The sequence below is a fragment of the Peromyscus leucopus genome, chromosome 1, assembly GCF_004664715.2.
Source record: "Peromyscus leucopus breed LL Stock chromosome 1, UCI_PerLeu_2.1, whole genome shotgun sequence".
Taxonomy (NCBI): domain Eukaryota; kingdom Metazoa; phylum Chordata; class Mammalia; order Rodentia; family Cricetidae; genus Peromyscus; species Peromyscus leucopus.
In genome coordinates, this window is record NC_051063.1 from 47,752,434 (window position 1) to 47,764,201 (window position 11,768).

Sequence of the window (11,768 nt, forward strand, 5' to 3'; positions counted from 1 at the left end):
GGTCTGACTGAGCAGAGTTTCCCTGGTGCAGCTTCCCCCTCCTGGGTGGACAGTATCTGCTGGGCATGGGCCAATTCACTGATATGCCAGAGAAGACCAGACAACGTGAAAACTAGAAACAGCCAGCCCCGGAGCCACGAGCAGTCTAAACGAAAACTAGATTTTGGAATCAGCTCCAAATTCATCTGTGAGACCATGCCATGTCTCCCTGTCCCTTTCAGGAGAAGGAGCACAGGGTGACCAGAGCCCCTGAGAGTAGACAAGATAAGCTCAGCCAGAAGACACCACAAAGATTCAGGACACTTGCCCAGTGCTCTGCTCTGAGGAGGGTGGGGGAGGAGATGGTCTCTCTCTGACAGACCCAAGAATACCTCTCTCCTTAGGCCCGCTGCCAAGGTTGGAAACTCATTGATGTTTGGTGTGCCATTGTTCTCAGGCTGAGACTGTCTGTGACTGCTGGAGTGGAGAGGTGGGGTGGGGGTGAGGGGGTGGAAGGGGTTTGGGGGTGGGGAGGAAGCCTCTTTGCATCGCCAGCTTCAAGGTATTTCTGCTGTGGCCCCTGGACAGAGATGGGCATTATAATCCCAGGCCCTGCAGTGGGAACCAAAGGTGAAACACGTCTGATCTGAGACCTCTGAGGTCCAGTCACTGGTGGTGCAACCCGGGATGGTCCTTAACAGTTCATGGTCGTTTCCTGTCTATGCTAACAGGGCATTCAATCGGGGAGACCCTGGAGTGCCTGACAAATGGTAAACACCTAACAAATGGAGGCTGTGATTGATGATCACTGGTAGGGCTGCTTATTGAACTCTGTGAGAGCCAGGCACTGGGCTGCAGGGGCCCAGGAGCCCGCAGGGCAGCCCAGCCCCTCCCCTTCCCTCAGGGACAAGGTGCCAGGTGATTTGGTGTTGCTGCCCTGGACACACCCTCAGTGCCTCAGCTGTGAAATCAGCAGAGTTCTTCGAATTTGGCTTCCACCTCCACGTCACCCGCCTTCCCAGCTGTTCTTACACGGAGCTTCCCTTTAAGGATGGCTGTAAGCACAGCTTACACAGTGCACGTATGTGTACTCATAGACTGTGCACAGCATACCCACAAGATGCTTAAATGTCTGAGAAGTGTGTTGAACACCCAGGGGCCTCAGTGTGCTCTCCCAGCAGGTGACCTTAAATGGTGTCCTTTGGAGAAAACTCCTCGGTCAGAGGAAGGAGAAAGGGAGGGGAAGAACTTAGAAATACTGATCTCTGGGGAGGTCAGAATTCTCCAGACATGCATGCGTTCTACTTGAATTCTGGTTGTGGCTGCTGATAGTTCACCACAAAGGAAGGAGACTACATGACTCACTCAGGCTTGGGTTCATGCGCGGTGCGTGGGACCCGGGTACAAGGACCCTAACTGCTTCATGTGGTCCCCCTGGAGTGCATGGAACTTCCGGAAGATTCCAAATGTTGAGAACTGGACATGGTGGCTAATGCTTGTCATCTCAGCAATTCGGGAGGCCAAGGCAGGAGGATAACCATGAGTTCCATTCCAGGCTACCCAGAGCCAGAGGGAGTTCAAAGTCAGCCCTCTGAGACCATGACCTTGGGTTCTTAATTCATAGATTCAACCACCCTCAGATAGAAAGAGATACTAGAAAAAAAAATGATAAACACAAAAAAAACCCACACCTATACTGAACACTTTATGAAAAAGCTGAACTGTCCTCACCCCCAACTCCTCCAACCTCCGTACCCCGGGACTAGAGGGAAGAAGTAGGAGGGAAATGCCCCCTTCCAGGGCAGTCACTCGGTTTCTACTAGGAAGACAACCATGGGCACCGATGGGGAAGCCTGAGCCCACCCTCAAAGCAGTGTCCGAGGACAGAAATCACACTGAGAGAAGCAGGGACAGGAAGGGGAGCGTCACACAGTAGGGACACCCAGCAGAAAGCTGGCTGGGACAGCGAGGGCCACACCTGAGGTGGTGGCAGGCTCTGCTGCAGAGCACACCCAGAAGGAACATTCTAGTCGAAGCTTTGGCGAGTTCAGGATCGAGTCACCCAAGAGTGCCCCCATCTGTTACCAGCCAAGGGCACCACTGTGAGGAAGAGAGGAACTCCCAGGGCTGGTACTTGCCTGCCATTCCTTTGAATCACCTATTAATTTTCTGAGCAATCACTTGAGATGAAACAGACATCATGGGCTTTCGCCCACTGCCTCCAATGGGCAGATAATTAGTTCTTTCGGGAGAAGCATCATTTCCGGGTCTGGAGTATACTCAGGGGTAGAAGGCCTAGCTAGCAAATTCAAGGCCCTGGGTTCAACCCCTGGCATTGCAAAAAACGGCACAAAACAAGGGAAGCAGCAGGTCACAGGTCACCGTACCCCATATCGGGCCTGGGCTTCCAGCCACAACCCTTTGAACCAGTCCAGGCCATTGTCAGCGTGACACACAGGCCACAGTGCGGCTCTCTGTTCATTGCGGTTTGCTTTTAAAGGAGCAAGGTTGTCCCTCAGAAGCAGACAAGGAAAGGTGGAGCCTCTGAAATTTTATCATTGATGAGTTTGGGCTCAGCCTTCCTCATGGAGAAATTCCTTTTCTGTAGAGAGAGCCGGAGAACCACTTACTACCTTCTCTCTAGGTGCCGAGAGAGCAAGGACAGAAGTCCCCCTGTGTCCGTTCAGCTCTGAAAATGCTTCCCTGAGAGCCACTGTAAGATGGCAAGGGCCCCCGAGGGCCCTTTCTGAACTCTCTCCCTCTCTTTTTCAGGGGTTGCTTTTGTACTGTGACCTCATAGAGTCGACATTCGAGAAGTTCAAGCTGCCAAGCAGGAAGGTGGATGCTCTCGATCACTTCCAGAAGTGCTTCCTGATTTTGAAGCTGTACCACCAGAGGGTGGACGGTGGCGTCAAGAGCAGCCAGCAGGAAGGAAAGGGCTGGAAGGCCATCCGCGTAGACTTGGTCATGTGTCCCTACGATCGCCGGGCCTTCGCCTTGCTCGGTTGGACAGGCTCCAGGGTGAGTGCTCTCTGCTGTGAGACGCCCGGCCCAGGAGGGAGCTGATGGCAGGCAGCAGGAGAGAATGCCAGGAGAGTGAGGGGACCGTGCCCTGAAGCCTCTAAGCCGGGGTGTGATACTGCCGTATGGTCACGAGTCAGATTCATTTAGAACAGCCATCCCCCGTGTGCGGCTCACGAAGCTGGCAGCAGTGGCCTTACATAGGGACAGGTTAGACAGGGACGTAGGGACACTAGGGCTCTGTACCTTCTGCCTGCTGTCTGCGTTTCTGAAGCGAAAGACCACATGCCTGCCCGCTGTCCCCCAGTGCTGCTGCAAGAAACTGGTGAGGTTTTTAAAACAAGACTCTGAGAATCGAGAGGCTGAACCCTGCTCTTGAATCTCAGGTAAATACAGTCCTCCGGCCTTCTTTGGGGCTAATAGCAACACTAACCTCACAGGGCTCTGCTGAGGACTCAGCGAGACAGCGACTTCATCTTAAAACTGGGGTCGAACTGGGCACCGCCCCCCACCCTCTTTTAGAGGTAATGCTGGGCTCTTGTTAAGTATCTGCAGTCGTGTAGCGCAGTGGAGAATCCACAGAACAAAGCAGCAGGCACCCAGCTGGGCGTAGGCTCAGGGCTCCATAAACGCCAGGGGTCACTGCCTGCACCATAAGAAGGCATTCCTAAGTCTCTTATTTGGCCCTTGCCTGAAGCCACAGGATCCTGTTAGGATGTATGGCACTCCTTAGTTGTCCCTTTTCACTCAGGGTAGCATCCAAGGTCACTGGTAGACCAGGAGGACCTGTAGGCTTTGCTGCAGCTGCTCTTTCTTATTGTCTACTGCGGCTGCCTGCTGCCCTGAATCCCCCGTCCCAGGCTCTGGCCAACCCACCTTGGGGGAAGGAAGAGGGTGGATGTGACTTGGTGAAACCCCGAGAGAGAGAAGCAGGAAGGTCAATGGCAGTGAGTGACAACAGCTGAGTCAGAGTGGCTGCAGGTTGTCTGAGTCCACAATATCCTGAGATGAGCTAGTATTTCTCAAAGCTTCTAAAAACTAAGAAATTGTGTCCCTGGTAGATTTTGTTCCCAGCATGATGCCTGTGTGTCAGTGACCCCCACCCCACCCCAGCAATTCTCTGGGGCTCAGGAAAGGACTGGACTCTTGTCATAGTTAGGGTTGCTATTCCTGTGATAAAACACTGTAAACCAAAGAAACTTGGGAAGGAAAGTTTTTTTTCAACTTACATGTCTGTTGTTCAGATCTTAAATGGTCTTATAATAAAAAACAAAAACAAAACAAAACAAAAAAAACCCGGAGCCAGATATTGGGGTGAAAGCTGAAAGATCAGAGAAGCAGAGCAAGCCACAGCCAACCTCACCTCGCCAACTCCTCAGCTGATCCTGTTTCCATGAATCTTTAGACTAAAAGCCTCTGAGTCCTAACCAGAAAGGCCTCAGTCAAAAAGAGCCTTTAGTTCCTGTCTCCTCACGCCTTATAGACCTTTCTCCGCCAAGACATCACTTCCTGGTATTAAAGGCATGTGTGCTTCCCAGTACTGGGATTAAAGGTGTGTGCCACACTGCCTGGCTCTGTATTCTCTCCTAGACTGAGTCAATCTCATGTAGTCCAGGGTGGCCTATGGACTCACAGAGATCCAGATAGATCTCTGCCTCCCCGAGTGATAGGATTAAAGGTGTGTGCCACCACTGCCTGACCTCTATGTCTAATCTAGTGACTGGCTCTGTCCTCTGGTCCTTAGGCAAGCTTCATTAGGGTACACAATACATCACCACACATGTCCACATCATAGATCATCATCAAAAGAAGTCAGGGCAGGAACTTAAGCAGGACAGGAACCTGGAGGCAGGAGCTGATGCAGAGACCATGGAGGGATGTTGCTTACTAACTTGATCCCTATGGCTGCTCAGCCTGCTTTCTTATAGAACCCATAACCACCAGCCCAGGGATGGCATATCCCCCATCAATCACTAATTAAGAAAGTGCCTGACAGCTGGATCTTATGGAGGCATTTTCTCAATTGAGTTTCCCTCCTTTCAGATGACTGTAGCTTGTGTCAAGTTGACATAAAACTATCCAGCACAACTCTCTTAAGCTATTTTGGTTTTTATCACCTTCTTCAAGTCCTTGTTCACTGATGCCCAGCATGGCAGTCCTGCTCAGTAAGTCCACGGCACGGGCTTCCTATCAGCCCATAGTCTGCTTATTTCTTCTGTTATTACAAATCGTCTGTGTCCCCTGCTAGACTCTCAGCTCCCCGAGGACCTGGCACTCACTCTGCAGGTATTTGTTGAGTGTGCTGTATCTCTTTACATGCACAGAAACTCCCTGAAGGCCTTGGTCAAGGAGTTCAGGAATACATTTCTCTCTCCCAAACCACACAGGGTGGCAGCTGGGAGCAGCCCACCATTGACCTGTTAGCCAACCTCCATTACACCTACAGCTTCCCAGATGCTGGCAAACGAGTGTGAGCTGTGGGCAGCCGCGGCCCAGCCAAGAGCTGGGGTAGACTGGCAGTGAGCTAAGTAGGACCTAGAACTCCCCTGATCTGTGCTAGTGAATCTGCTCCCGGCAATTATTCCGTAAGGCTGGTTGTGTCTGCACCTGCTCTAAAGGGCTCCTGGGTGGCAAAGTCTCACCCGGTCCCAGAAACTTCCCAGCGAAGAGGAAATCACTTCTCACCACTAGAGGGCGCAACTGTCCCAGGCATTCTCCTTAATCCCAAGGACTATTCTAGACCTGGGTTTCTCTCAGGAAACCAGCACCGTGTGTGTGTGTGTGTGTGTGTGTGTGTGTGTGTGTGTGTGTGTGTGTGTGTGTGTGTGTGTGTGTGTGTGTGTGTGTGTGTGTGTGTGTCTGTGTGTGTGTGTGTGTGTCTGTGTCTGTGTGTGTCTGTGTGTGTCTGTGTCTGTGTGTGTCTGTGTGTGTGTGTGTCTGTGTGTGTGTTTCAAAGGTTGGTTTGTCGCTTGTCCTAGTCTTCTTCAGATTTGCTCCCTGAAGCCTCAGGGTGTGCTCCTCATCATGAGAGATGTCACTGTGACTCTTCACAGACTCTCAGTAGGGGTGGACATCAAAGAGGGAGGGGCCTTAACGTGCACTCCCTCCATTCTGGGGCAAAGCTAGGTTCAGAAAGGCTGGGTAGTGCCGGGCGTTGGTGGCGCACGCCTTTAATCCCAGCACTCGGGAGGCAGAGCCAGGCGGATCTCTGTGAGTTCGAGGCCAGCCTGGGTTACCAAGTGAGCTCCAGGAAAGGCGCAAAGCTACACAGAGAAACCCTGTCTCGAAAAAATCAAAAAAAAAAAAAAAAAAAAAAAAAAAAGGCTGGGTAGTGTGCCAAAGGACGCACAGATAGGCCCAAAATCTGGGCCAAGATCTCCCATTCTTCACCCTCTTTTATAATGGTGAGATTTAAAACTTAAAATGATTTAGGCAGCATTTACTCTGGACCAGGCATTTTTTTTAGAAACCATGCTCACATTGTCCGTTCGTCTATTCAACAGATATTCACACACCACCTGCTGCCTGTTGGACAGCCTCTGACAAGCGAACAAGCCCATCAGCTTCCCGTTCACACTGAGTTTCTGTTCTGGTACAGGGACCCTAGAGCTCAGCCACCCAGGACCATGGCCCTGGGGAAGAAAGTCATACAAGAACATGTGCTAGGAGATGGCAGTTTCAAACACCCAAGGGCGCAGGATGGCTCTAAACGTTGCATATGGATAGTAATTTATTGCAATTCTCTTTGCAGCAGTTTGAGAGAGATTTGCGGCGTTATGCCACCCATGAGCGGAAGATGATGCTGGATAACCATGCTCTGTATGACAAGACCAAGGTAGCGTTCCCTTGCTGAGATGTGCTACTGACCCTTGCCCCCACGCCTTTCCCTTGAACATATTTCTTAAACAATTTTTATTACATTTATTTATTTTTTTATAGTGGCAGAAATGGGTGTACATATGCCATGATCTGCATGTGGAGGTCAGGGGAGCCAGTTCCGACCGACCATGTAGGTTCTAGGTATCGAACTTAGGTCCTCAGGATTGGCAGAAAGTTCTGGTTATCATAAAATGAAGCAGGGTACAATGCTGCTTGGATACAGGAAAGCTGGGAAGATCTGCTCAGATGACAGTGCCCCCTGGCCCAGGATGCAACTCTGAGGCTTCAGGCTCAGATAGTGAGCTGATGGGGCTCCAGGGCCAGCACAGAGGTGACCGGAATTGAGTTGACTGTATGCTTGGGGTTTACAGTCATTTACTCCAAAGAAAACCAAGGCTTACTACAAATCATAAGCATCACACAAACACCAATCCAAAGCAACCACGTTCTGAGTGGGTCATGAATGAGCATCTCCTACAGTAGAGCGACACAGGCGTCCAGGGATGGATGGGAGGCCATCAAGCCTCAGTCACTAATCACGGGAGACTCGCTTGGCAGTGGCACTTTGTTCAACTCCTGCCTCAGAACAGTGACATTACTATGTGGCTGATGAAGAATTAACAATTATACTGTCAAATCCATGAGCAAAAAGGTCTACTGTTCTTATAGTGGTCAAGGGCACCAAATTAGGCTTGGAGGAAGAAGACATGGGATCACTAGAAGTAAGAATCTGATCTCTGGCTGGGTGGTGGTGGCGCACCCCTTTAATCCCAGCACTTGGGAGGCAGAGGCAGACGGATCTCTGAGTTCAAGTCCAGCCTGGTCTACAAAGAGAGTTCCAGGACAGCCAGGGATACACAGAGAAACTCTGTCTAGAAAAAAAAAAGACTAATCTCCTTGCCCCTCAGGGTTTATTATAGTTTAAAGAAACTGACAACAAGAAACACACCTTAAGTAAAAAGAAAAGGAGCTTGGGTAAACACTGCTGCCTCTGGGGCAACACTGGCTTCGGGTACAGCTGTATCCAGGTGCTCAGGTGGGTTTTCCAGAGCTGTTTTCGATGTCAGGCAAGTTTTTCGCATGAGTCCCATTCATCTAGTTATTCTAACAAGGAAGATCTTTTTTTTCTAATGGTTTTCACATGGATTCTAACTGCTTATTGACCAGGCTTTGGGTGATGTGTTCATCTATTAATCCATTGTCGTAGTTCCAATTGGCCAGGCCTGGGTGGTGTGCTTCTTCCTAGAGATGGGAGCAGTCCCACATCTTCATGGATGGAAAGATGAGGGAGTCCTCATAGACATTCAAGGTCATTTTCACAGAGGAGGAGGAGGAGTAGGCACTGGCAGAATACTCAGAAACTGAGCATGTTGGCGGAGGCAGAGCCATGGAGTTCAATTCAGGAAGGCTTGCAAGTAAATGTGTAATAAATAATTCAACAAGTGTCAGCTCTGGGCCCAGGACTGTACTATGTATTAGAAGGGACTCAAGGGAAGAAGTGTGTAGTCTTAAAGAGATCATGGGGTGGAAGCCGGAGGGTAGGGCCTATGGGCAGGCGTGGAAAGGCTGTTGAGACCCATGACTAGCACTTTGTCCCTCTGCTGCACATTAGAATAACCTAGAACTTTAAGTAGATTAATAACAAGACCTCTCTGGGGATTTTGATTTCCTTGGACTGAGTGTGACTCAGGCTTCAGTGTATTTTATTGGGGGAAAAAACAAAAGACTCCATCAAGTGGTTCCAAGAACAGTTATGGTTAAGAATAGGAGTCTAGGCTGGGGTGATGGCTCAGTGGTTAAGAACACCTGCTTCTCTTACAGAGGATCTGGGTTTGATTCCCAGCACCCATGTGGTGGCTCCGATGCCCTTTTCTGGCCTCCTCGGGCACCAGGCATGAATGTGGTATATAGACATATGCACAGACAAAACACCTATATTCATAAAAATCTATTTTAAGAATAGAAGAGACCAGGAGGGCTGGAGAGATGGTTCTGTTTCTAAATTTCCTGCTCTGCAATCGTGAGGACCTGAGTTCAGATCCTTAGCACCACATAAAAGCCAGGAGTGGTGGACATACCAGTAACTCTAGCCATTGGCAAAGACAAGACAAGCAGATTCCTGGAGCTGGATAGTCAGTCTAGTCAATAGTAAGCTCCAGGCTCAGTGAGAAACCTTGTCTTAAAAAAAATAAAAAAGGAAAATGTTAGAGGCAGACATCATCCAGTGTTGACTTCTGCCCTCCATATATAACACATGAATGCACTTGCATCCCCACACATACGTGTCCACATACATAAACACGCATACACACACACACACACACACACACACACACACACACACACACGAAAAAAGAAGAATTAGAGGCTCATAGGAAAAGTATCCATGCATCATTTGCTGACTGGGGAACTCTATCACAATTTTATCTTAATCCACATGTGCCATTTTCCTGGATGGGAAAGTGTCAAAACTACAGGAAGCAGTAGCGAGGGCTTTTTTCTGTTTGTTTGGGTTAAGGTCTCACTCTACAGCCCAGGCTCCCGCCTCTGCACCCCAAGTGCTGGGATCCCAGGTGTGAGTCACCACACCCTGACTTTCTCTGATCTTTTACGTTCAGAAGCAGGGCGGGATGCTTCATCTGTCACTCACCCTGAGGCGGCGGTTCAGTGTGTCTGTACTGAGATGCCGAAGGAAAGCTCCTGAGTGTATGTGTTTCTTCTTATGCTTGCAGAGGGTGTTTCTTGAAGCAGACAGTGAAGAAGAGATCTTTGCCCATCTGGGATTGGATTACATTGAACCACAGGAAAGAAATGCCTAAGAATGAGTTGTTGACATTGCTCTCTTCAGGTTAGACAAATTGTGCCATGTGTTAGTTAAAGACAGCTTAGGGAAGTCCGGGATTGTTTAGGCCCCAGGGAATGTAGACAGCAAATGGATCTTATGTATACTATGCATAGAGAATATTCTAGAGCATTTTTAGAGGCTTAATAAGCTGGGACATGGCCACGGGTCACATTCTCAGGCTTTCTGTCCCACTGCTGCATAGAACTCATGTTTTTTCAATAAGAATGGTATTGTCATCAGTGCGTCATCCAGAGAAGTGCATCAAAGCCCACCTAACCCTTGTGTGTCTGGATCTCTGTACATCATCAATAAAAATAGAAACAAAAGGCTAAAGTTTTCTTTGCTTTGCTCAATTATTATATTTCTACACACAAATGGAACCGTGGAGGAGAAAGAGCTTGTGGTTTATTTTGAAGCGACACACAGGTATAATTAGTACATCTGAGGTTCCCAAGGGGACTCTGGGTCCCTTTGGAAGAGCTGGGAAGCAGGGTACTGACTCCTAGTTGTCTTGGCTCTGCTGTGAGCTGGTTCCTTTCCTGACCAGCACCGAGCTGTTTCAGGGATGAAGTCTCATTGCTCTCTCTTGGTCACAAAAGCAATGTCCTAAACCACAGCAGGAAAGTTCCCCTTTTCCATCTGGAGCTCTCAGAGAAACAGTGTAGATTTCTTCATCTCAGGGCACCCAAGGCAAGGAAGCAAGCCTCTGGAAGATCCCTTACCAGATCCATTCTTTCCTCCTGCTTCCTCCAGGAGGGACCTAAAAGGCTATCTATTGTCACTATGTCAGTGTCCCCAACCTGCTGTAGAGCTGGAGATAAATTGATGAGTGCCAGTCTGTTTCCAGGAGCTGGGTGATGCTGTATGAAGAAGAGAGGTCCCTGGTCACAGTCTTGTATATCATAGGGGGATGGTGGGAATCTGATGTCCCAGCTTACTGTGCTTCTCCCCACAGAGGGTTAGTCAGCATTACCCAGATGCCCCTTCTCCATGTTCTTGGAGGCCACTGGAGCTTTGGCCCCCACCTCCCACTCCACTGGTAACACTAGAAAGACAAACATCAGCTTTGCCGTTTCTTAGGCCTGGTCAAAAGAACAGAATACCTTTGGCTGTGGGTGGCAGCATGACAGTCTGGTCTGTCCCAGAAGGTTAGAAAGTTTCATGCCATCTCTCCTCCCTTAGAAGATAACCCATCTGGACCTGTCAGTCATTTGGCCAAGAGACCACCCCTGTCAGGCTGTTTCAGCTAAAGCCTTGCTAAGGCGATAGGAGGACTCATAGTCCCTTTAAGAAGACTGTACGTTTCCCTCCCAGAAACACCCCTTCTGTGGAGTTGCTTATGGAGTCATCGTCACAAAGCTTTGCTATGCCTGCCTGCTTTGTGGAATTACTCAGAAAAGCCTAACTTTTCCTTCGCAGCAGGCGAGCTGGTAAATTCGAGTGAGGCCTGACTAATACCCCAAATCCAGATCTTTTCCATGTATCAGTTGATGAAGGAAGAGGATGGAGGAAAGAAGGAAACAGGACCACAGTGCTGTCTGAGTTTGCAGCATGGAGGTCTCCTCACTGCCTGCTAAAGGAGCCCTGCCACAAGGCAGGGAGGGGGCTTTAGAGAAAGTTCTGGAACCCACAGTGCCAGAGGAAGCACACTTAGGTTCTGGCCAGCATCCAAGGGAAAGAGGCAGAAAAAAGAAAAGGGGAAAGTTGCACCCTTCACGTCGGGGAAGAACCACAGATGGTTTGTCAGATGGCCATTTATTTTCCACCTTATTACAAAAGAAGTTTTTGTACCAACAGAAATACTGACTCTTGCAATTTTAGTGAAAATAATTTAAAATAAAGATTCCAAGCAATTGATTGTAAGTAGAATTAAAATAGAGTATCTAAAACACAGTCATACCTTATTTTATCAATTACAAGGCTTACTGATAAGTGTTTTTCAGTCAGGTCTCACAGATGCTCTCTGGGGTCAGTTTTATAAGCATAGAACTGAGGTTCTAAGTGACCAACATTCTAGGCTGGAGCTGATACCCATATACATCAA

The 11,768-nt window shown here is 49.1% G+C and overlaps 1 protein-coding gene across 1 annotated transcript in view; it reads left to right on the top strand.

Moving 5' to 3' along the window:
- The window catches only part of Dntt (DNA nucleotidylexotransferase), a 35,557-nt gene extending 25,342 nt beyond the window's left edge, over window positions 1-10,215 (top strand). Inside the window, exons 9-11 of the mRNA XM_028889394.2 lie at window positions 2,752-3,000; window positions 6,752-6,835; window positions 9,612-10,215. Coding sequence (XP_028745227.2) covers window positions 2,752-3,000; window positions 6,752-6,835; window positions 9,612-9,698 — 420 coding nt within the window. The 3' untranslated portion in view covers window positions 9,699-10,215. The remainder of the gene's footprint in view (window positions 1-2,751; window positions 3,001-6,751; window positions 6,836-9,611) is intronic.
- Window positions 10,216-11,768: the final 1,553 nt, after the last annotated feature.